A 23,925-nucleotide genomic window follows, 5' to 3' on the forward strand; every position below is an offset into this window, starting at 1 on the left:
ATCTGCGAAAATTTACGATTACCTAATGTAAACGCTGTAAGCAGATTCCTCCCAAGATTCCTCCCGCTACCCAACAAGGGTATGTCACGGTCACACAACGCCGAGCAACCTGAAGATACCTACGCGCGGCCCCCCGACGGTAGATGCAGCTGCGACAACGGACGGTTGGGCTTAGAAGACGGATGGATAGATGGATTGTATCAGTAGTAGTAGGACTGTCATACATGATTCCACGGACAATCATTTAATAGCACGAAGTCACGGTCAGAAATTCAGAATGAATGCAAGTGTGAAATCAAAGATTTCAAATGAGGGTGCGAGAACGACAAAGATGCATCAGAGTCGCACCTTGGTTCTGCAGGCCTCCCGTTGTGAATCAACGAGAAGGTGAGTGAAAATTTACAATTATTAGTAGATGTTGAGGGATATCCCGGCAGGCGCACGCGCCTGCCGGGAAAATTTACAAACTTTACAAACTTTACCGTAAATTTTTCACTGTCCCCACTTCACTCACTTTACCCACCAGAATTCGCACTTTACTGCACTTTACACTACCTCGCCTGTCCCTCCGCCCTCCCCATCCTACTCAGTTGCCATAAATGGTGACTTAGACAATACGGTCACATGACACATGATGTCTCTTCTCCGTCGCCTCCCATCTTCCTCGACGGTCGTTAACGTTGGCCCCCCGTATTGCACACACCCTTCCCCAGTAGCAAAATTTATAGGTAAGTGATCTTCCTTTATTGCTCGCTTACCCCGCTGACCCTGCGCCAGAATTCTCCCTGTTCGTCGTGAAATTGTCCTGGGTATCCTATTCACTCAGCCGCAACAGTCTACTAGTCAACAAAGACAATCATCGTGAGTTCCTTTCGCATCGTTCTAATTCAAATTGGTGGTTGACATATCGCAGGATGATGAGGTTAGTCAAAGGTACTTATATTCAGGGTGGCTTCAATGACATTCGAGTAGTACCACACCCATAACCGGACCTGCACCTTTTTCAAAATCTACGAAGTTTAATGATCTTCCAGATGATATCAAGAGGACGTTTGAAACTATCGAGTACGCTAATCATAAGTGCTAACATGTCCTAGGACTTACTTCGCATAGCTCGCACATTCAGGGATGTATACAAATAAGCAACGAGCTTAAACAGCGAAAAATGGGGAAGAGGCGATCAAGGGCCAGGAGTTAATTCGCGAATTGCACAAGGTGCGCCTCATTTTATTGCATATATCCAGTATGTTTGGTTACCGACTTTATCGATTCAGGAGCTGCTTGGTGTATCCTCCGTTATTCAGTCGGACTCTCTCTTCGCCAAGGACCTGAAAGTGAAGACTGAACAAGCAGTTCAAGACACGATTGTCGCAACCAACATCATCGAGGGCTTTAAAAACCCGCATCAGAGCACAGCATATCTCAAGAATCATGCTTCGTTCCCTCTGGAGTATGTGTAGATCATCAATGTGAAGTAACTTGAAAGTGTTGACATGTTGCTGGCTAGATTCTTCACCCGTGTCACGCAAGAGATGCAGGAGCGTCTGCAGTGGTTCAAAAACATTATCGAAGTATGATGCCATATTTTTGGTAACACCCTGAAGTATTCTAATACATCGAATAGCAAATTGAGCGGAAACTATCCGCATCGGCATCCCAATCTCAAAATACACCCCAAGGTTAGACTTTCCTTCACTCCACCCTCATCCTCAGCTTACATTTCGCTGTGTTGTCTTGACAAGACATCGAAGACTACCAAAACCTACGATCGACATCACGAGAGCCCATGAAATGTGAGTCGTGCTTTCGAAATCGTTTGGTTATGAGGACTCACATAGTCCCGTCATTCCAGCTACACTCTCTACCTACTGAGGATTGTGCTCTGTGCTAGCTAACCTCCTCGCATACGATTGACTTTGGCCGAAGAGATAGAATCGCTGGCATCGTCTCTTTTGTCCTTTGGATTCCCCTGTGTAAGATATCTCTGCCGGGTGTCCTCTCGCCACAATATTCAATCGCTTCAGTTCTGCTCGTGCGTCACCTTGTAAGTCAGAATTCAGTGTCCTAGATGAAAACCATCTCAGAATTGCTACGTGGCTCAATTTAGGTGCACATGATAACATTACATAGATACTCTGAAGGGAACGCGCCCATGTCAAATCCACAATGACTCGGTCTAAAGAGCTTCCTTGCACCTTGAAAATCTGTGAATGCCATCCTGGCACAATTGGAAGTTGCGTACAATCGAATATTGATTATTTTTTCACCTGTAGGATATCTAAAACTATTTGTCACAGGCAGAATGGGTACAACACCACGGCCCGAATCTCGACGGTCGTTAACGTTGCCCCCCGCATGGTGTGCTACTGTAACACTGCGGTTTTGTGTGATTAGAAGGTACAATCAAACTTTTCAGCATACCTTTGACTGACATTCTCATCTAGAAACACTACTACTATTTGTCATATGATGATACTGCCTTGGATCATTGCCAGAGTCGTCTTTCGTGTAAGTCTTTGTTTACTTGTTCCTCCTTCAAGTTCTACTTGGAACATTCCATCATCTCTTCCCGAGCTGGCAGGCCTTCTGTAGGTGAACCAACTCGGTAGGTTGCGCATGTCCGGACAAGCCTTTTGTAGGTTATCTGGATGTCCAGTGTGTGACGTACTCATACTCTGAGTCCCTTTGCTTTTTGAATCTGACTTGGGGCCGTTTTTTTAATGCTAATATTCATTTCAACCGCTTCAGCAGGAATCCGTTGGCTGGACCCAGTGTCCCATTCTTGGAGGGATGTCCAGCAATAAAGAACTTCTTCAAGGGTGCTTCTGTCACACTCGTCCACCAGTTTCAGACCGCCGCCCTTGCTGTTCTCAAGCAGAACGACGTTCATGCACCGGACCTCCGCCCAGATTCGCCACAGTTCAGCCAGTTGAAGAACTCCTTCAAGAGCGTTTCTGTCATGCTCGTCCACCAGTTTCAGACCACCGCTCTTGCTGTTCTCAAGCAGAACAACGTTCATGCACTGGACCTCCGCCCAGAACTCCTTCAAGGGCGTTTCTGTCACGCTCGTCCACCAGTTTCAGACCGCCACTCTTGCTGTTCTCAAGCAGAACAATGTTTGTGCACTGGACCTCCGCCCAGATTCGCCACAGTTCAGCCAGTTCAAGAACACCTTCAAGGGTGCTTCTGTCACGCTCGTCCACCGGTTTCAGACCACCGCTCTTGCTGTTCTCAAGCAGAACGATGTTCGTGCACTGGACCTCCGCCCAGATTCGCCACAGTTCAGGCAGGGCATTTCTGTCATGCTTGTCCACCGGCCGGGCCTCGAAAATATCCAAGGATTGGTTGCCAATGCTGGAAACTTTGAGTTTGAGAACACGACGGTCAAGGTAGGTTTTCATACGAATCACATCCATAACAGCTTCTCTCAGCGCGAGTGCAGGACTACTTCAAGAAAGCTTGGGGTCGCGGCAGCAGCATCATGGTTCTGTATGCGCTAGTGTTTGGTTTGGCAGATGGTATCCTACGGTACTCACTCTTGTGCTCAGTATGTAGTTGAAATTCAGTGTGATGCTTTACTAGTGTAGTCTACTATGTGTTACGACAGTGCGGGTCAATCAAAATTGAGAGCCAAGTGAATTTTAAAACATGGAGTGACATCATACCCTCTGAAATTTCAGAACTGTCCCACCAATTACCTCTGTCTTGTGTTTTACCTCCCACATGGCACGATCAAAGAAGGGGGCATCAGACGTCGTTCAAAAGAAGCCGAGGCGGAGGAAAGAATCAGCTATCCTGAAGTCAGCTTTGGCTGACATCCAGAAATGCAAGGAACTTGGAATTGAAACGCACCTCCAAGCAAACAAGACCAGGAGCAGCTATGCTGGCCATGTACGCCGGGGACGCGAGTGGCTCGCGAGCCATTTTGATGCACCAAGCTGCTCCGCTGACGAGGGGGACTGCTCAGTGCCCAAAGAGCCTTTGGTACAGCCGGTGGCACTGTCAGTGCCCTCTTTCGTTAGAGACAATCCAGACAGCGATGTGTATGCAGATCCTGCCTTCAAAGATGCGTTCGGGTGCACGCCAAACCGATGCTCCGACAAGGCGCTGGCCCTCTTCATGTCCCTGAAGGGGTTCCACGAAAACCTCAGCAAGAACACGGTCGAAAGTATCCGCGCAGCATTCAAAAAGCTCTGGGAGCAAGCGTGAGCAACACCCTGCAGGACCAGTACAGACTGAGAGTACTGACTTGTACCAGGGATGGCGGCACGTTTCGTGGAAAGTGGAGTTTCAATGAGGCGAGACAACGCTGGGAGGGAAATCCAGCCGACTCAGCGGAAGTTTACGACGTGATGGCATCTGTCAAGCACAAGGCCAGCGCAGAGGGCGGAGATCGAACTCACTCGATGGCAATGACAAAAGACTTCATGGATCGCATGCTCCAATGGCATGAGGCCGCATGCCCACTGGAGATCGCACTGCAGGCCATCCAGCTAGTGATGAGCGGCACACTGCCTTCGCAGGTCCAACTGACTCTCGACACAAGGACCCAGCTCACTCGCCATCTTGAACAGGTCACTTTCGATGCTGGCGCATGGACCTTATGGAGCAGGTATTGTCCCGCCTGCCGAAATTGATGTGCGCTCGCTGACTTACCATTTTGGTAGGTGCTTCGAACTCGTGAAACTGCAGCGCAAAGACATCTCGCTCGACACAATCCTGCTGGACACCGTCATGAAAAAGTATCTGGCACGCGAGCCACTGACACTCAGCGACAGCAACACCTATTTTGAAATATTCCTCTCGAACCGAAAAGGATGGCAGAAAAGGGTCGATAAGGGCATCTGCGAGGCAGACCTTAGGTGTGAGTTGATTCAGATTAGCATGAAGTGACGCCCTGCTGATGTAGCGGTGTATGTGCCTCACACCAGCCAACCACTACAAGATATTTCCCCGCCCAGACATGCCTTCCTGCGACAGCTTCATCTGGATGTTGCTCTGGATCAAATGGCTCGAGTTTTTTCATTACGGGCGCACACTCGGGCCAAACGACTTCATCTTCCCTTTGATGGGTGCCAATGGCATCATGCAGCCTGGACAGCCTCTCTCCCATGACACTGTGCAAAAGTGGATTGACGAGGCAACGACAGGTGCTGGCATCCTAGGCTGTTTTTCGACTCACTGCTTCCGCCGTGGAGGTGCCCAGTATTGGTTTATGTTCGCACCGGTTGGTCAGCGGTGGTCACTTGCCATGGTTCGATGGTGGGGAGGATGGGCTGATGGTGAACAGGTATGTGCCTTCAATGATCTACTTTTTTCTCGCTCTCACTCGTTCATTCTATTCCCAGCGAAACACGCTCATTCGTTACCTTCTCGACGAACTACACACCTATGAGACCGACTACAGTGATGCCCTCGCTCCTTTCTCCCGCGAAGCTGAATCCTCCCTTGCAGGCGAGCAGGCACTCATGAGGCCAGCATCCACTGAGGAGCTGCGCATGGTTCATGCATCCGTGACCGCAGATGTCAATCGTTTGCGAGTTGACGTCAGTGCAGTCAACGACTCGCTTCGGTCACTCACCAGCATGGTCCAGGCCACTTCAAGTTGCCTGAAGGCTGCTGGACACCTACCTCCAACACAGCTCGAAGAAGATCCCCGCTTCACCCTTCTCCGAGTCTCCGCATCTGGCAGTGCAGAGTCTCCTCAGATTTCAACTCCTCGGCATGTCCATCCACCACCAACACACTCCCGTCCTCTGTCATCTGTCCGCAGGAGCCATGGCCACGCACACATCACTCCAACTACTCGACCACTGCCATCTGCTGCTGCGCACACAGCCTCGACTCAACAACTTCCAAGCAACGGTCTTGTCATTCCACGGCTGCCACTCGTCCGTTCGAACGGGTTGAAGACTCCGAAGGCCGAGTCCTGGAGGGACATCATCACGCACTGGCTCGTCGGTGACCCCGACAGAGGGTTGAAGACGCCACTCAAGGACTGGCCGCAGGAGTGGTACCAAGGCCCGAACCGGAAGCTCGCAATGCAGTACCAGAACAGGGCCGTTGTTGCGCGCGAGTTCATCAACCAGTGAGTGCTTCCGGCTGCGATCCACACGTCGGCGCTCACACATTCTTTTGTTCTTTCTTCCTCGTCACCTCCAGTTACCAGTCAGACGAAGCCCTCTTCCTTGCAGCCTACCCAGAAGCCGAGCGGGGACACACCCCACTGCTTGCAGCCGTCAACAAGGCACGGGCTGCACGAGGAGAGCGTGTCCGTCGCAACAAATGACACGGAGGACTCTCACTTCGGAACCATACCAACTACTGCCGCCCACTCGAACGCTCGTAACTTGTAAGTACTATAACCACGAATCACTTCATATTGCAAAGGCCACATGCCAGGACTGTTGATACTGTACATTCCCGCACCTACTTCTCTACCCTAGGTACTTCCTCGCCGTACTCTCTCCTTCCCAGCGCTAGTTAGTTCCCCCAACTCTTTCGTGCTTCTTTCCTCCGAGTCCGTCTTTCCCGCGTGCCTTCTAAGTTCTTGCAAGTTGGTTTCGAATGTCCTGAGGTCCGGGAGGTCCACACCAACGACGAAAATCAGACACAAAGCCTAGTGAGCGAGCGAGCGAGTGAGTGAGCAGGCCTGAACCTGCGCGTCGGCGGCCGTCACGCGCTCCGCTTTTTTCGTACCCATCTGCGTCCGTTTGGCGCAATCACGCGTCACGGCCGCCGTCACGCAGTGATCCGGCTCGAAAAGGGCAAAGATCGAGACCACGTGAGCGCACGTGGGACTTTTGGCTGAGCGCCACCGTAAATTTCTCGACATAAGTGCGCAGTGTCTATCGATCATCCTCTCGGCAACATAGCCACTGTCACTATGTGTGACTTGCTTCAAGTTGCACATTTCATGACCATAGTACTTGGTGAAACAGGTCAGTTGATCTTCGCTAACTTAATTGTCACTAGTGGCCGCCTATGTACTTCTTTCAGCTGCACGCTGGATCCATGGGAGATTTTCAGAGAACGAGAAGAACTCCGATTCCTTCATCCCCGGGCCTATGCGTAGCGCCGGTCACGAACAAACGTCACAGTCTTGGATTCGAAAAGAATTCTGTTCCCAACTTCATTGTTCACGATTGTAGGACACCGATATTCCTCAGTTTGTCGACCTTTTTGTTCCGCCTGTGCGCTCGTCCGTACCCCATGCCCTGCGCGGCTTGAATAATTTCAACACTGTCAAAACCTCACCTTCTCGGCCATCGTTGCACTGATTCGTTCATCACTGGAACCTACATCCGTCTTCATTGTTCACTGGGACATCTCGGTACCCTCGTTGACTTCGTCATCGACCACAATTCGAAAGGAGAGTCATGATGCGACTGCCTCGCGCGTTTTCAACGTTTAATTTTCAGACTATTCTCCGAACAATGAAGTTCGAGAGAAGTGATTCATGAACTGCCGCCACAAAATACAACCCGCCACCTGGAGATACATATTTAAACATAGTCGAGTCTCCCATAGCGACGTTCTGTCCGCTCAATATTGACAATTGTCGTCGTTACAATCATCACGTCCGTTTACTGTTCGGCTCCAATGATCCAAGCCTTGAGATTTCAGTGCTGTCGGCAGAAGGTTGCCGCTCTCTCAAGCTGTTTGATGGCTCTGCCAAGCAGATACGGCAGAATGCTACATCCGAGTCGCAGAACCTGTGATATAATGTGCGTCTCAACAATTCAAAAATCAGCCGACTAAAAAACGAGATAGGGCCATATCGTACGTTGTCAAAACGCGCCGCACAGTAGACGCAGTGCGGTCTTTGCAGGCTAATTTTGTTCAACATCAATTCCATAGTATTCGCGCCTCACTCCTTCCCTGATCGACCTAGCCCAGACTGTTCGAAAAACCGTCCAATTTAGAATAATCTAGCGCCGCTCTATAGCGCTTGAGCTAAGTAAGAAATTCTTTCAGCCACCATGTTAGCCATGAATCTTGACTCCTGTTATTTACAGTGTTGCAATTGCATTTTATCAAATGCAAATATCAACAAGAAGAGTGATCATTTCCAAGATACAAAGGATGGCGGTTGGATTGAGATAAGGCGCTGAGATCAATCAGGCCCGCGAAGATGACTGTCGGACGCGAATACAAAGGAAATGATTGATCTTCTTTCGGTTGGTTTGCTTATAGTCTGGGGCACTAGCCGGAGTGAGGTAATGGTGCAACCATGAAGCAACGAGGTCGTGGGCATCATTTTTGATGTCAAAAGCACAATAAAACCCCGTGGCCAATGTTATTATCAACGTTTCATTGATTTTCTCCCTTCTATTTCACTTGCTGCTTCATTGCTTCGGACGACTCCCAAGCTTCCCTCATTTACACCGTGACTGTGCGATGCGTTCTTTCCATAGACTCGTTCTAGCAGCTTTCCCATTGATCACCCTGGTTGGTGCTCGCTCGTACTCACGTCACTTCCCTATCACTATTGGTAGACCGTCGACTGACGGAACCTACACGATCCAAGACTATTACCAGGGTGAAGATTTCTTCAAGTACGTACCACTTACATAGTTTCAACTTGTAACGCAGCTAATGATCTTCCATCTACCTAGTGACTGGGACTTCTATACTGGCTCAGACCCCGTCGGTGGAAATGTCATCTATCAAAACAAGTCGGCTGCACAGTCTGAGAGACTTGCATATGTCAACTCCGACGGCACGACAGTCCTTGCAGTTGATTCAACCAGCACTGTTGCCGCTGGCGGCGATCGTGATGCGTGCGTAAAGATCGTGTTTATCTATATTATATGCGCCTCACCGCAATTGTAGTGTTCGTATCACATCACAAAACAGTTATAACAGCGGTCTCTTTATCATGGATGCCTCCAAAATGCCTGTCGGCTGTTCTACATGGCCTAGCTTTTGGACCGTTGGACCAAACTGGCCATATGGGGGTGAAATTGACATTGTCGAGGGTATCAATGACCAGGCGAAAAATCAGATGACACTTCATAGTGGCACAAGCCACTCCTGCACCATTGACACAGATGATTCTTCTGAGTTCACAGGCTCTGTCCTCTCGAGCAACTGTTACAGCACTGAGACCTCAGACTCAGGCTGCAGTATCATGGATAGTAGCTCAACGTTTGTATCTCTTATGTGCATTAGTCGCAACCTAACGGTCCTGGGGCAGGTCTTTTGCGTATGGCTTTAACAATGCGGGGGGCGGGGTCTTTGCGCTTCTGTGGGACAATTCCGCTGGCATGTCGATGTGGCACTTCGCTCGGGCTGACATCCCTAGTGATCTCACGGCCCGAGCACCTACGCCTTCCAATTGGGGCACTCCGTCTGGTTTCTGGTCTGCACAAACCTGCGACATAACAGACAACTTCTACGAGCACCAGATGGTCATCGACACCACCATCTGTGGCAACTGGGCAGGTGGTGCATACTCGCAATCTGGATGCCCAGGAACATGCACGGATATGGTTGCTAATGCTAGCAACTACGTTGGTAAGTTTCCGCTGAATGCTTAATCGCTCCGCATTCCTCAGTGTTCTGTTGTAGATGCTAAGTGGGTTCTCAACTACGTCGCTGTTTATCAGTGACCATTCGCCTCAACCATTTATTCGCGTTTGACTGTCGGTTAGGGCAGGGCCCGGACTATATTGGACATTGCTGAATATCTGAGCTCGGACTATTATAATTCGTTTTATTTGATGTATTAAGTACATGAAACCTCGGGGGACAAAGGAAATAGAAGCCCGTTGAAGCGTGGATGCCTGACTTGTCTGACGCTTGCGTATCGATGTTGTTCTGGTGGTCTCGGAACATAAGGGTATCGTTCTGCTGACATATGATGTCCAAGTCGCGTGAAGCAGCACGCAAATGATATATTCAACAAGCGCGATATCGATAGCTTCCATGGGAGGCTTATATTATGCAGCTTTGATCCACAGCAGTACACTTGCATGAGTGTAAAAACACCTTACCAATGAATGAGTGGCGCGTCTAGCACATCCATGCCAAACTTGTAGAACGGCCTGAAGACAATTTCGCAAGTCAGGTTGTTGAGACTTGCGATCGTAAGCAGGCTACAGAAGGTTTTGCAGCATTATATCCGCATGATGGGTCTAAGCCTGCTCGCGACTCCGAGTCAATGTCGTGCTGAATCCATGGGCAGACTTGTTCAACGTCGTTACGCGGCTTGATGAACACGATGTTAAGTGCACTGAGCTGAACTAGAATAGGAAGGAGCACCGACTGAGCCAATATGGTCGCTCACGACAGCCCTACAGCAATTCTGCGTGGATTTTATCCATAATGCTAGCAGCTCTGGTACAAAGTTGGCGCAAGATGAACTGCGCGACGCGAAGTTGTGTGGTCACAACGTGCACGTGATGCTGAGTTTTTTTTCGGAGACTATAGTACTATTTCCAAAACCCAAACTTTGAACATTTGATTGAACACAGTATAACTGATCTGCATCACCCTAGAGCTGAAGGCTAGATGTTTCTCTTTCTCATCATGCAAACAAGCCAGTGGTTTTTGCTGATGTGTCTATCAGAATGATCCTCTCATCAACATAACCACTGCTCCGTGGTCACCAAGAAGTTGCACGTGCTATGGGTTTGTGAGATCTACGTGAAAACGAGAAAAAGTCCTCCAAGTCCTTCATCCCAGCGCGTGCGCAGTGACCAAACCCCACTCGATTGTCACTCAGAATTGATTTCCATCCGCACTATTCTACAACAGTTGGTTCACCTTCAAGTTGGCTGCACGCACTTCAAATTTCAAACACCCTGCATTGATATGATTGGTTCGTGAACCTTTTCTTTCCAGTTCCGTTACTCTGACCAATGCCCATCAAACTGGACAGTGCCCTTCAACTACTTTCGATGTTGTCACAACATTGCTCTCTCGTCGGCCACCCTCAGTTGTTGCACAGATCCATGCCAGAATGGATCTGGACTTGTTTACGCTTGAACCTGCTCAAATGAGAGGTTTTTCAGGCTGCAGAATTGAAAAGTGCTTGTGCATGGGGATTGATTATGGAGCCACATCTAACCTGTCTCGTCGCAATTGTGCGTGGCGGGGATCCTTTAAGGGTCAGCCGTACTGGCCAGCTCATTACCACCTGAGCATACATCCCTAATGTCCATGACATGCGCGTTCTTCGGGTTGATTTCAAGGTATTTGCCGACTCTTGGAGCTCGAGAAAAAGGAATGCATTACTAGTATGAGTTGGCGCTTGCACACAACGATATTCTCGGGGCATATTCGCTTGATGCGACTGGAATATAACCGAGTCTCCTATTACGATTATCACGTACGTTGAATTCGCTGTTCGCTTCCTTCCAGCTTCTAGATCTTATTCTTGCTGCCGCTCTGCCAACCAGTATGGCAGATGCGGCAGAAGCTACAGAATTCGTGAGATCATGTGAGTCTCGGCAATTCGAATATTAATCACCAAAATGCGAATTAGTAACATATACGACACCGGAATGTACCATACAATGGAGGTAGTGAGTTATTTGCATGCTAACGTGTTCAAAAGGGATTTCAAAGCATTGACGCCTTACCCATCCTTTGATGTCCCGACCCTGATGAACACAGTCCGGACTTTAGGGGGGTATAAAGCTGTCTTATTCGAGCTACTGTGGCGCGTCGGGGATAGAGCTTGACGACGATACTCTTTCGGCCAGTACTTCAGTTTCAGCTATGCATGTTTTGACTCTTGTCATTTACAGGGTCGCCATTGCGGCCGATGAAGTCACATTGACCAATGTAGACGAGGAGGGAAGGCCAAGCAACTACCAGAGTACAAAGAGTGGTGGTTGCATTGAGGATAAAATAAGATCAAACAGGGCCACAATGAGGTGCGGTTCTGAACTTCGGTGACCAACGCGAATACGAAGGAACGACGAATGATCGGTTCGTCTGGTTAGGAGAGGCTAACTGGGGCGAGGTAATGGAGTACTGCCCGAAGCAACGAGGTGGGTGAACGTCATTCTCCATGTCAAGTACAATAAAACCCGATGGCCAACGTTACTATTGGTGTTGCATTACTTTCCCTCCTCCTGCTGTTTTTTAGGACTACTTACGCTTTCCTCTCTTTTGCATCACGTTGCACGATGCGTTCTTTCTATACAGTCTGTCTAGCGATGCTCCCATTGACCATTCTGGTTGGTGCTCGCCAATACTCGCCCTCGCGTTACAGCCGTACCACTGCCTACTCCGTTAAAGACTATTATCAGGGCAATGATTTCTTCGAGTGTGTTAGCCATTTTTAACTTGCAACTCGGCTAATGGTCTTCTACCCATCTAGTGACTGGGACTTCTATACTGGCTCGGACCCCACTGGTGGGAATGTCATCTACCAAAGCAAATCAGACGCACAGTCTAAGGGACTTGCATATGTCAATGGCGACTCTGACAATGATAATGGCAACGACAACGATAAGGGTGATACCGACAGCTACTCCTCTTCATCGTCTTCCTCGTCCTCAATTGTCCTGGCAATTGATTCAACCAGCACTGTTGCTGCCGGCGGCGATCGTGACGCGTGCGTAAAGACCGTGTTTATTGATATTATATACGCCTCACCACAGTCACAGTGTTCGTATCACATCTCAGACGAGCTACAGTGGCGGTCTCTTTGTCTTGGACGCCTCCCAAATGCCTGTCGGCTGTTCTGTATGGCCTAGTTTCTGGACCGTTGGACCGAACTGGCCATATGGGGGTGAAATTGACATTGTCGAAGGTATTAATAACCAGGCGCAAAATCAGATGACAGTTCATAGTGGCACAAACTACTCCTGCACCATCGATACGAATGATTCCGATGAATATACAGGTTCTGTCCTCGCGAGCAACTGCTACAGCACTGAGTCCTCGGATGCGGGCTGCAGCATCATGGATAGTAGCTCGACGTTTGTATCTCTTTCTTGTTCGTCAATTCCAACCTAACAGTCCCCGGGGCAGGTCTTTTGCGGATGGCTTCAACAATGCAGGGGGCGGTGTCTTTGCTCTTCTGTGGGACAATTCCGTTGGCTTGTCAATATGGCACTTCGCCCGGTCTGACATCCCTGCTGATCTCACATCCCAAGCACCTACGCCTTCCAATTGGGGCACTCCGTCTGGTTTTTGGTCTGCACAAACCTGTGACATAGCAGACAACTTCTATGAACACCAGATGGTCATCGACACTACTATCTGTGGCAATTGGGCAGCTGGTGCATACTCACAATCTGGATGCTCAGGAACGTGCACGGATATGGTCGCCGATGCTAGTAACTATGTCGGTGAGTTTCGGCTGGATACTTATTCGTTCCGCAATGCTCATTGCTCCGTTGTAGATGCCAAGTGGGTCATCAACTACGTCGCCGTCTACCAGTAAACACCTGGCCTCAATCCTTGATTTTCCCCTGCTTTGCTACTGTAGAGCGTCATCTGTCTCAAAACGTCCTTCTTTTCTTTTCTTTTCTTTGACAGTATCGTTCTCTGTTTGTATATGTCACTTTTTTGTTTGGCATTTGGAGGAATTTGGAGAAGTTCCCGCATGATCGGGCATCTGTACAATCATCCTAAATACAATGGACCCTATTGGTAGTATTTACTATTATGTTATGCTGTTTCCTGAGATGGTGATAGATAAGCCACTTACGTAATGGTCCAACCTCGTACGTTGGAAAAGGGGATATGTTCACACACCTCTTTTGTTAACTGACCACATCCTGCAGACCGATGGATTCCCAGCAGCAGCCGCCGCCAGTCCCGATATCCGACATCATCACGACAGCGTGGCCAAGAAGAGCAGTCAAGGTTTGTGCTTAACGTTCACGCTACCTTTTAATGTTAGCTTATCAGGAATATCGCTAGGCATGTGCTAGTTGCAGGTAATGATCTCGTGATTGAGGGGCACTCCTCGTGTCCTAATATTCTTCCCCTGCAGGCGTGACAAAATACGCTGCGATGGTCAAAAGTAGGCTTTGCCTCTACTCTGATCTTAATTTCCTTTAATTCATGAATTGATATCGCGATCAATTAGGCCTTGTGGAGGCTGCGTTAAGAAAGGTTACACTATTGAACAGTGTGTTGCTGGGTGCGAGAACTGTCGAAAGGCTCGCGCGCGCTGTGAAGGTGGAAAGCCTTGCCTCAGGTGCCGAGAGGATCAGGTAGAGTGCACCGAAGGCCATCACCACCCGGTATTGCGTGCAGAACCTCCTCCCGTCTTAGTTCTCCGCGGGCCACATCGCTCAAAGCCCGACCGTGCAAAACTGGCCTGCCAGAACTGTCGTCGGGATAATAAGAAGGTAAGCTTGTGCTGTGGTTGTGGATGCGATTTTGACATACCCTACGTCTAGTGTGATGATCAGCGACCTTGCTCTCGATGCATTGCACGCGGGGAAGAGTGTGTTCATGTGGGAAAGGGACCTAAACTTGTTAAACTTCGTTGCGAGGGTTGCAGGCAAGAAAATAAGAAATGCGAGGATGCACGTCCATGTAGGCAATGTGTTGAATGTGGCAAGGAGTGTATCAGTGTTCAGAGGAAGGGCAGAGGTCATGGTACCCGTGTCAAAGCGGTCAGTCTTTGTTTGGAATAAGTATACTTTTTCTGACGCTATCTTTTCAGGCTTGTGTGTATTGCAGGTAAGTCATCCACTACGATCTAGAACATCGCTTCGACAACTGCATAGACGTGACAAGGTGCGGTGTGAAGGTGTGAGGTAGGTGGCCTTGATGCCGATGGTTTGCGCATTGGTTGACGATCGTTAGGCCATGCCTACATTGTGTGCGTAAGGGGTACCAGTGCCTTGATCGCATCTGTCAAATATGCACTCAGCAAGGTGTTAGTGGCGGATGCCCACATCTCGGTGAAGGATCGGATAGTGATGGTACGCAAACATCCAATAAAACGTTACCTCATCTCATAATCATGATCTTCAGCAGTGGTTGCGATGGGGAGTATGCAGCCTCCCCATCCAACTCCAATTCAAGTTCAACAGTCCTCCATGATGATGGCACCTTTGCCATTCCCCAATCAAGTCTATGGTCCCATACCATACCATTTACTAGCTCAATCAAACCATGAGATTGGGTCCCTGCACGTACCTGCGCTACCTCGTCCTGTTGGATCTTTTTATCCTATAGTCGACTCTCCTATCAATAGCCCTCAACCAAACATCTCTTCAGAACGGTACGACCCACTGCTTACGGGTCCAAGTGACTATTCGAAGTCGGGGGAGTAAATACGTTCGTTGTAAATTTTGGACTTTTGCTTGGAGCAAGGTGGTTGTAATTTTAGCCTCGCTTTTCAAAGCGATACCTAGAATATCGTACTGTAGTTCTGTAAGCTTTAATGCCTTCGACTCGTTTCTCTGGGGCAAGCTTCTGGAATTCATTCTTATCGAAGGCAAACCAAATGGGGGATTTCCCTTGTTGATGTTGACTTTGTTTGTACATGCTTGGCACCGAACCTTTCAGTGATACCACCACGTAGAGTTCATTGTCCTTGTCCCGTATATTTCTTTTTCTTTTTGAGCTGACCCGATACATTCTTTCACCATGAGCGATAGTGTGAATTCATCCCCGGAGAGGTTGTTTTTAAAGGCACTTCATACGTTTCCCGCTGACATGACACTTAGACCAAAGGTTGAATCATCCAAGATCAAACACGCTGGCAAGGCCAAGGTCAGCGCGTAATTTCACGCGACACCACGCGAATAGTTCTCTGACGAGCCTTTTCAGAAGAAAAGAAGTGTTCCGAACATTGCGGAGTACGCCATAAAACATACTAGACGCGTTAAATCACCTTACGCTTCGGCAGAGACAAGTCAGATGAAGAATTGGATACGCATCAAAGTATTGGAATTGGTGACCCCCAAGAATCACCCGTAAGCTGGTTTCTATACGCTTGGCTTGTCAATTAACGATGGATTAGCCGTCTGAACCGAAAGCTGCCCCAAAAATAGTCGAGGTTCTGTGAGTTCAGAGTATAAAACTGTGCATCTATGATTCATGATTATCTGTATATGCTATTTAGTCTCCCTGGACCTTCGCCACCACAATCCCCCCGCAATTCCCAAGAAAGCCAGGTGCTTTCTGCAAAGCCTGTCAGCAAAGCCAAGGGATCCCGTAGTCGTACCTCATCAGTGGTATCCTTGAACCGCCCCATCCGCCATGAGAGCCCCTCTGTCCTTTCTGTTCGTGCGAAATCATCAGATAAGAGTTCCCCCTCATCCAAAGCCAAGTACGTATCTCGGGTTCCTTGGCGCGTAATGGTCACTCACCACACTGGATAACCAGGTGTCCTGATACCCCTGATGACGATGCAGATGAAACCTCGTCCATTGCAGAATCATCTGCCGGAGGTCGAATACGCCGGTCTGAATCCGAGCGTATTCAGTATTTCAAAGACCAGTCACAATGTGACGATATGGAGCCGCGCCGAGTCCATTGCGCTCGATGCGACAAATGGATCAACCTTGGTAAGAGACAGACGTATGCTGTTCGTCCTTGGGAGATCCATCGACGGAGATGTGACCCACGGTCCCCTGTTTCGAAGAAGTTAGTACATTTCACACTGAAAATTGAACACTACTTATCCGAACAGGAGCCACCGAGACGAGACCGAAGTGGAAAAACCCGAAGGAGACGTTTCGGTATCAGAATTGAGTCAGGAGATTACTAAACAGTCTTCACCTCAGTCGGCTCGGCAGGATGACGCCGAAAGGAAAGCTTTACTGGAAGAGGATCCTCGTGCTCAAGAGGTCAAGCCTCACGAAATTCTTTGTCGATCCTGCCAGAAATGGATCAAGCTGTCGATCGATCATGCCTATGTTCTTGGAAATTGGCACGCACATCAACAACGATGTTCAGGTGTCGTGTGAGTGATTCTTTCTTTTCTGGATTTTACCATACTTTTGCTAACTAATGATTTAACCAGACCCAGCAGCCGAGTGGCTACCGCAGAGAGAAAATATAGTCTGCTGACTGACCCTCAAGCGAAGTCGTCCTCCGCTCGACATGTCGAGTGTGCTTTTTGCAGGACAACTGTCGAGCTGGACGGCGTCGCTCAGTATGATTTGACCAAGTGGCACGAGCACAAAGCAAAGTGTTCTTCGTAAGTGGATATCATTTTATCAATGTTCTTATAAGTAATAGTGGCTGTAGTCATACTGTTCAACTCACTCCAAAGCCTCTTGGTTCTCGACTTTCGCGCGTTTTCCCTCCACCATCTGGTCAGGCTATCACTCAAACGCCTATCAACGAGGTACACAAACCCCCTACATCCTCGAGTTCAGCGCCTACAGACGTCATAGCCATCAATGACAACCCCCCGTATCGCATTGGGGAGAAACGTGCCCGGGACGAAGAAGATGCTGGAGAAGACCGTCCTATGAATCGTCCGAGAACCGTGGCCTACCAAGTGCCCGAGAATGAGGCGCCAGGTCCGTGGGGTTGGTTTATACAACCTCTCAAAGCTTTCGTGCGTGGTTTCCGTGAAGGTTTAGGCACTCCATCTACGTAAATGTTGGTACTAGTGTGTTGTGCGAGTTGTGTCGACTGTATTGTACCCCGCTCTATCTATTGTGCTTTGTTTTCTTTATAATGCCATTCAACTATTCCCCTGGACACTTGGAGTAAATGTAAACACGCGCGAACGAGCATGCATGTAAGTCGACGGAAATTTCCGAAGTGTGTCCCCGCTCTCCACTTTCTTCCCGTGACGTTCGCTCTTACGCCTGACTGTCGCGCATATACAACTGAACCGTTGAGATATAGAGGTTTTTGTATTGGCGCGTAAAGTGTACGCAGCTCTTCGGCATACGCTTCCAATTTCCCCCCACACGGAATTGGACTACAGGTCAGTGGCCACCACCACGTCCGGACCGATAAAGCTCATTCCACACTCTAGAAAATTGGACATTGATACCCGCTGAAAATACGTTTCTCCCCCCACTGCACTGTCTCATCCCCCCGCCATCAAAGTCATGTGGGTATTTATCGCTAACCGATGTTATTGTTGCTCATTCTATTCGTGCCACTCCCGCAGGGGGTCGTCGAGGAAAGATTCTAGTTTAAAAGGCATCCATGAGTGAGCATCTCTGTCGTCTCCGATTAGCTACATATTCATCCAGCTGCTTTGAGCAGCGGAGATGCGCCTCGCCGAACTGTAGGCGAAATTGCGAGAGAGAAAAGGCTACGTGACGACCCGATGGCAGAGGTTCTTGGCCCACTCTTTGTCACCTGCAAACGCTGCGGAAATCGTATAAAACTATCCCCGAAGAGTCTGTATGATCCCTTCCATTGGCTGAAACACCGCGAACGTTGTTTAAAGAAGCCAGTCGCGGGTGCCCGTGCCACCAGTCGTCCATCGAGGGAAACAGTGAGTCGCTTCGATAGCCCTGTTTTATTTGGTGGAATTTATGTGATCCGTCAGATCATAGTCGAAAAAGCCTCCCCTTCCTCATCGTCTAACACAGACGCCGACAATCTCACACCACCACCTCCTTTGACTCCCAATGACGATCAACGGGGAACTCCTGCCGTTTTCAAAGAAAGCTCGTCTTCGCCTGACCCGGAGGAGGTGGTCGTCGATACCTCAACTAAAGTTGTTGTACGTCAATTATTTTTTTGTTACACGGGGAAGATCTAAACGCAAGTCCTTTAGGACTTGCCTCTGGTAGATCATGGACCCTGGCAATCTTGGTCGTGGTCTGATTTGAGACTTCCAACCTGGTTGGTAGATACCAATCCTATGCATGAAGATGATGGCGACGACGACGAGCCTCCTCGAGTGACCATAATAGAGCGCGGCTCAACTCCAACTCTCTCCCTCCAGCCGAGCACGCATCCTCAAGACCACTCCTAAAATCATATATGTTGCTGTATTACATCTATTTGTTATAGGTGTTCTCATTTTTGCTTTGTTGTCTCCATTTGCATCGCTAGTACTTTACCATACGCATATAACTAGCTACCACATTTGCCCATACCAGCATACCACAGTAGCCAGCATTAATCTACGCATTCTATGATCTTCACTACTATTATTATGGATACCATCTCTTATCCACGTCTAAGTATTTCTTGATACGATTTCGTGGTCTGGTGCGGGTGGTTGGTGAATGCCGCTCTGGAGAAGATGAACTATCGCAGAATCCTGGCTTGCACGAGAACCCCTGTATAATTATCAGTATCTTTTTTTTTCTAGACATGACCATCTCACAGGATGGCTCGCACTACGTCTCGCAACACCAGGGAACTCGATATCTCAAGTTTCTCCACACCTGGGAGTTCGTCAGCCCTCGTTGGCCCTACATTCAGCAACATGACTGGTTTTCGCAGCTCTAACGCGTGTTTTACCAACCTTGGGGCACAATGTCGTCAGTGTCATAGTCGTGTCACGATAGCGGGCAATTGCAAGCACCTGAATGCGGAATACGTCGCCAGTGTGGTGCCGAGGACGAAAACCCGTTCAGACTGTTCAATATCATGAAACCTGCGTTGGGGTCACTACTCCAACACGGGGAAACAAAAAACGCCCAACTTACGAGCGGTCCTTAATCCGACTTGGTATCGATTCACCAAAGAATATTAGCTCTGGTTTGTGCTATTTGGCATCAGAGACCCAATAGACATGGCAATCAAGCTGCCTCTTACAAAAGAGCTCTGTTGACCATCCAATGTACACTGCGGACACTCTGGGACCACGAAATCGGTGTAAGAAACACCTTCCAAGTCCACCTTCAAGAGAAATAAATCATCAAAATTAGGCCTGCAAACGACGGACGAACATCACCGTCAGGATTCGTGCGTAGTTTGCTCCCGGTCTTCTCTAGATTGTCAACGAATGCCTTCCATTGCGGATTAGAAGCAGGAAAAGCCAATCTTGGAACACGTCTCTGGGGACTACATGACCGCGCTTGCAATGTACTCGCTGCAAGTGAAACGATTGGTTGATTGTTCGCTGAAACACCAGAAAGCGAATGCATCCAAAATGGCCCAGAACGTACATGGAGGGTTCCGTGGAGTTCGAAGTATTTGCTTTCGGATATGATCCGGCTCCCAAAGGTGTGCAATCGCTTTGTGGTGTAACCCATCTACATTTTGCGTCACGAGGCGAGGTAAGTATGATGCATATTGGAGTGCGGCGATTGCATAGTGGCTGGTATTAGGCAGAGCGTCCCGGACAGAGGGGTAGCCCAAGTATGATCGAAGCCTACCAAACATCAACCGGACGGACTGACCACACGATTTGATTTCATACCAATACCGTTGCCTGTTTGATCAGTTCAGAAGCCGTGTAACATGAGGGGGATTAATTAACTTGCCTGAAAGCAAAACCCTTTTCACTCTCGTCGGTTAGTTCGTGATACTAAGGCCGGGCGCTCGTCAATTGGAAACGTTCTGTGCCTGAAGCAACTTAAAAGCGCGCACAAAAATCGGTCTATGTCATAATCAGAAAGAAACAATTAACGCGGTTCCTGGCTTCGCATGACGAACTCACTTGTAATTGGGGTTCATATATCTACCGTCTTTTCCCCGATATGCTCTGATCCCCGAAGCAACGCTAACGCCTGCACCGGTGAGTAGCGTCGCTTTTCCTGGCGCGAGGAATTCTGCGATACGTTCAACCGCCGCACCTGGTGAAATTGTTCGTCTTGGTGCTCCAGAGCTGTTGATAATGGTTGGTACTGAGATACGCATAATGTCAGTTGTTCAAGTTAGTCTCTTGCGGGAATCCGAAGTAGCCGTAATAGCCGGATGGATATACACGAATATACAACTTGTTTCTTGATCAACGACCTCGACTGCAGATGAAATGAATCCTGCTCGACCACCTCCTGCTGTGCTGCAGACGCCAGGATTTGCCCATTACTCTGTGGCATGGTCCCCTTTTCACAATTCTCGCATCGCACTTGCTTCAGCTGCCAATTTCGGTCTTGTGGGTAATGGTCGCCTACACATGGTATCGCTAATTCCAGGAGTCGGTGGCTCGTCTGCGGTGAAACTTGATAAACAGTCTGTCTGTCGACTCGACTAATAAGCTGGTGCTTATCTTTCTATCAAGATACGAGACCCAGGATGGCATATACGACGTTGCATGGTCAGAGATTCACGAGAATCAACTGGTTACAGGCTCAGGAGATGGAACGCTGAAACTATGGGACATATTGTTGAATGTACGTCCAATATCAACTCATCTTCAGATCTGTGTGGATCAAAGCCGTTTTTCATGCCTAGGACTTTCCAATACGCTCTTGGCATGAGCACAGTCGTGAAGTTTTCTCCGTCGATTGGTCGAATATCAAGAAAGACACGTTTGCCTCCTCCTCATGGGATGGAAATGTCAAATTGGTAGCTACATCCAGTGTCTCGCACTGAATTCAACTTACAGAGGATATTTTGTAGTGGACACCAGAATTGCCTCGTTCAGTGACAACACTGCATGCGCACCTGTCATGCGTGTACCAGGCTCTATTCTCTCCTCATCAACCAGATATCCTCGCTACATGTTCAACGGATGGAACTATGAAAATATTCGATCTTCGTTCCCCCGCTTATGTCACCGGCCCCACCACGAATTCTTTCACGCACCCCTTGTCTAATGCAGTCCTGACCGTCCCTGCATCTGGCACTGAGTTGCTTTCCCTCGATTGGAATAAGTATCGACCTTTTGTGCTGGCAACCGCTGGCGTTGACAAGATGGTGAAGGTGTGGGATTGTCGGATGATTCAGAGCGCCAACCTGAGTGCTCAGGCAATTGGTGGCGTCTGCGAGATCCAGCTTCCAGGTCATGAATATGCAGTGCGAAAGGTCCAATGGAGTCCTCACCGCCCAGACATTTTGGCTACAGCCAGCTATGACATGACATGTAGGATGTACGTGAATTTCTGCAACAGGTTGTGCATATCTAAGCAGTATGGGTTTGTGCAGATGGTCGTCTAACCCATCCGCAGGGGGATCCAGTCTCCTTCAGGTCCATGATCCTCATACGGAGTTTGCGGCTGGTTGTAGTTGGTCCCTCTATGATGAAGGGTTAATTGCAAGCTGTGGATGGGATGGAAAGTTATTTGTATTTCGTGCTTAGATGGGCATTGTTACTTCTATGTTGTGCCTTCGTGTTGCTGTGACTGGACGCAGAATTTTCTGCGGGAGACGGTGGGGCAATTTCTATTGCAAATTTTCGTGGTGTATTTGACATCCTTCAAAACTCACACTCACCTAGCGCTTGATATGCGTCAAGTGATTTGTCGACACGTGTCCAAGTGCTCTCCCCAGCGTATGGTTGACGAGTCCACCTAATCTGTGATGCCACTCACGGATAACCGTGTCAAATGCATATCATCGACAAGAACCTATGTCCTTGATGTTATCCGCCGGTTCTTCCTTTTCCTATTGAATTTTGGTTTGCGTTATAGGTATGGATTCATACAATGTTAAGTTGCATGCTATAGGCGGTATGTCATCTTCTGGGTATACACGTCAGACCCACAATTGACTAGTCTTCGAAAGTCGAATCTTATTTTTCCTGCCGACTTCCCCATATCAAGGCGCAACAATTCACCGAGCGCTCGGTTCGATCGTAGTTCTGGTTATGCAAGGCTACATAATCTCCATAATATTGTGTGAATATTTTTTTTCTGTATTTGTATGCAGCGACTACGTCAGTCTGACTTGTGGTATCTATGTCATGTTTTATTGTACATAGGAATGTTAGCTCACATGATGTCACGGTAGCCTGCCCAGAACGTTTTAGCAGGACACCCACACGGCGAACTTGTCGATGCAGCATCTTCCCTCCGAATATTGTACGGTTGAGTATCGATAGGGGTTTGTCCTTCTTGAGCAGTCCCGACCACCTGTGACATGTGGGTGACATCAATGAAGTGCATGAGATCTCGACTTGATTCTAGCCTGTCCTTGACCAAGATCTTGAACTGCTTTATTCTTTTCATTTTGAAATCGAGCATTCAATGCAGGTACCTTCAACACATATTACCCAAGGGTGTTATTCGCGTAATACTAGAGTCTGCCAGGACATCATAGAGGATGATCCTGAGGATATCATGTCTGCTTCTCTCCATACTCTTTACGACTATATCCCAATCTCCCACTCAACCCCCGGATCGATATTTACTTACACGATAAAACGTAACGGAGGAAACTCAGCACTAAGACAGATCACCCTTCAGATACCAGACACGCAAGCAAGCAACTGGTCTTTGCATGCTTCATCCATCTGGCAATCCTCCCTTCACATTGCAGATCACATCAAATATCTGCAGTTGGATCGCTTCAGCGATCGAAAAGTATTGCGTGTCTTGGAACTTGGCGCTGGTGCTGGGTTGCCTTCGATCATGATCGCACGGACTACGCCCAATGCTGTTGTTGTTGCCAGTGATTATCCGGACGAAAGCCTTATACGCGCACTATCTGATAACGTTTGTCGCAATCATGCTTCAGAACGCTGCTGGACTGTCCCTTACGCTTGGGGCAGTGATATATCCCCACTCCTCATGCCCGCCCAGCAGAACCCTGAAGGTTCTGCTCTCTTTGATATGATCGTCGCGGCTGATACGCTATGGAATCCTGAGACCCACGTTCAGTTTATCAACACGCTTTGCATGTGTCTTAATCACACCCCAGACGCTCGTGTACATATCGTCGCTGGTCTACACACGGGAAGATACACCCTTCAATCTTTTATGAATGCTGTTGTGATGCACAAACTTCAAGTAGAAAGAGTGGTGGAGAGGGAAGTTATGGATGACGTTCAAAGGCCATGGGATGTTACGCGCGCTGAGATTGAGGATGAAAGGGAGAGACGAAAGTGGGTAGTCTGGATGGTCTTGAGATGGGCATGAAGTAACGAGTTTCGCAATGTGAAGTACAGTCCAGTCGTGCCTA

At 48.6% G+C, this 23,925-nt stretch overlaps 9 protein-coding genes across 9 annotated transcripts; 7 read left to right on the forward strand and 2 right to left on the reverse strand.

The window, feature by feature from the left end:
* Positions 1–2,045: 2,045 nt before the first annotated feature.
* F5147DRAFT_541321 (uncharacterized protein) lies at positions 2,046–2,237 on the reverse strand (the record flags this gene model as incomplete). Its single annotated transcript, XM_041430239.1, has 1 exon — positions 2,046–2,237. A coding segment is annotated over one exon (192 nt), but the record flags the coding sequence as incomplete, so codon positions are not given.
* A 1,486-nt stretch (positions 2,238–3,723) lies between these two features.
* Positions 3,724–6,712, forward strand: F5147DRAFT_631627 (uncharacterized protein; the record flags this gene model as incomplete). Its single annotated transcript, XM_041432805.1, has 7 exons — positions 3,724–4,205; positions 4,259–4,496; positions 4,554–4,617; positions 4,700–4,864; positions 4,932–5,290; positions 5,349–6,088; positions 6,163–6,712. 7 exons carry the CDS (start codon positions 3,724–3,726, stop codon positions 6,287–6,289), a joined length of 2,175 nt encoding a protein of 724 aa, XP_041295517.1. The 3' UTR covers positions 6,290–6,712.
* Positions 6,713–8,145: 1,433 nt separating this feature from the next.
* Positions 8,146–9,945, forward strand: F5147DRAFT_682048 (glycoside hydrolase family 16 protein). The gene is made up of 7 exons (XM_041436422.1): positions 8,146–8,162; positions 8,206–8,246; positions 8,401–8,562; positions 8,596–8,783; positions 8,836–9,150; positions 9,200–9,519; positions 9,574–9,945. The coding sequence occupies exons 3-7, from the start codon at positions 8,401–8,403 to the stop codon at positions 9,612–9,614; spliced, it is 1,026 nt and encodes a 341-aa protein (XP_041295518.1). The 5' UTR covers positions 8,146–8,162; positions 8,206–8,246; the 3' UTR covers positions 9,615–9,945.
* Positions 9,946–11,863: 1,918 nt separating this feature from the next.
* F5147DRAFT_682057 (glycoside hydrolase family 16 protein) lies at positions 11,864–13,405 on the forward strand (the record flags this gene model as incomplete). Its single annotated transcript, XM_041436423.1, has 6 exons — positions 11,864–12,002; positions 12,160–12,280; positions 12,335–12,571; positions 12,624–12,938; positions 12,991–13,310; positions 13,365–13,405. Exons 1-6 carry the CDS (start codon positions 11,978–11,980, stop codon positions 13,403–13,405), a joined length of 1,059 nt encoding a protein of 352 aa, XP_041295519.1. The 5' UTR covers positions 11,864–11,977.
* Positions 13,406–13,731: 326 nt separating this feature from the next.
* On the forward strand, positions 13,732–15,457 carry F5147DRAFT_682067 (uncharacterized protein). Its single transcript, XM_041436424.1, has 8 exons — positions 13,732–13,830; positions 13,888–13,904; positions 13,961–13,990; positions 14,057–14,321; positions 14,373–14,591; positions 14,642–14,658; positions 14,706–14,735; positions 14,785–15,457. Exons 1-8 carry the CDS (start codon positions 13,753–13,755, stop codon positions 15,098–15,100), a joined length of 972 nt encoding a protein of 323 aa, XP_041295520.1. The 5' UTR covers positions 13,732–13,752; the 3' UTR covers positions 15,101–15,457.
* Positions 15,458–15,486: 29 nt separating this feature from the next.
* Positions 15,487–17,643, forward strand: F5147DRAFT_682070 (uncharacterized protein). Its single transcript, XM_041436425.1, has 10 exons — positions 15,487–15,605; positions 15,654–15,699; positions 15,757–15,785; positions 15,836–15,902; positions 15,950–15,990; positions 16,052–16,258; positions 16,315–16,575; positions 16,622–16,894; positions 16,955–17,131; positions 17,182–17,643. The coding sequence occupies exons 1-10, from the start codon at positions 15,574–15,576 to the stop codon at positions 17,537–17,539; spliced, it is 1,491 nt and encodes a 496-aa protein (XP_041295521.1). The 5' UTR covers positions 15,487–15,573; the 3' UTR covers positions 17,540–17,643.
* A 96-nt stretch (positions 17,644–17,739) lies between these two features.
* On the forward strand, positions 17,740–19,063 carry F5147DRAFT_57873 (uncharacterized protein). The gene is made up of 6 exons (XM_041431453.1): positions 17,740–17,875; positions 17,927–18,004; positions 18,065–18,106; positions 18,160–18,397; positions 18,452–18,628; positions 18,683–19,063. Coding segments are annotated over exons 2-6 (660 nt in total). The 5' UTR covers positions 17,740–17,875; positions 17,927–18,002; the 3' UTR covers positions 18,884–19,063.
* A 27-nt stretch (positions 19,064–19,090) lies between these two features.
* Positions 19,091–20,721, reverse strand: F5147DRAFT_744272 (DHS-like NAD/FAD-binding domain-containing protein; the record flags this gene model as incomplete). The annotated part of the gene is made up of 9 exons (XM_041439664.1): positions 19,091–19,193; positions 19,241–19,381; positions 19,442–19,513; positions 19,566–19,624; positions 19,675–19,758; positions 19,809–19,868; positions 19,913–19,947; positions 20,028–20,233; positions 20,522–20,721. 9 exons carry the CDS (start codon positions 20,719–20,721, stop codon positions 19,091–19,093), a joined length of 960 nt encoding a protein of 319 aa, XP_041295523.1.
* Positions 20,722–20,836: 115 nt separating this feature from the next.
* Positions 20,837–23,882, forward strand: F5147DRAFT_572016 (WD40-repeat-containing domain protein; the record flags this gene model as incomplete). The annotated part of the gene is made up of 6 exons (XM_041431065.1): positions 20,837–21,036; positions 21,086–21,197; positions 21,259–21,372; positions 21,427–21,896; positions 21,952–22,067; positions 23,023–23,882. The coding sequence occupies 6 exons, from the start codon at positions 20,837–20,839 to the stop codon at positions 23,880–23,882; spliced, it is 1,872 nt and encodes a 623-aa protein (XP_041295524.1).
* Between the last annotated feature and the right edge of the window lie 43 nt (positions 23,883–23,925).

The sequence above is a fragment of the Suillus discolor genome (assembly GCF_016758755.1).
Source record: "Suillus discolor strain FC423 chromosome Unknown F5147scaffold_13, whole genome shotgun sequence".
Classification (NCBI taxonomy): Eukaryota; Fungi; Basidiomycota; class Agaricomycetes; order Boletales; family Suillaceae; genus Suillus; species Suillus discolor.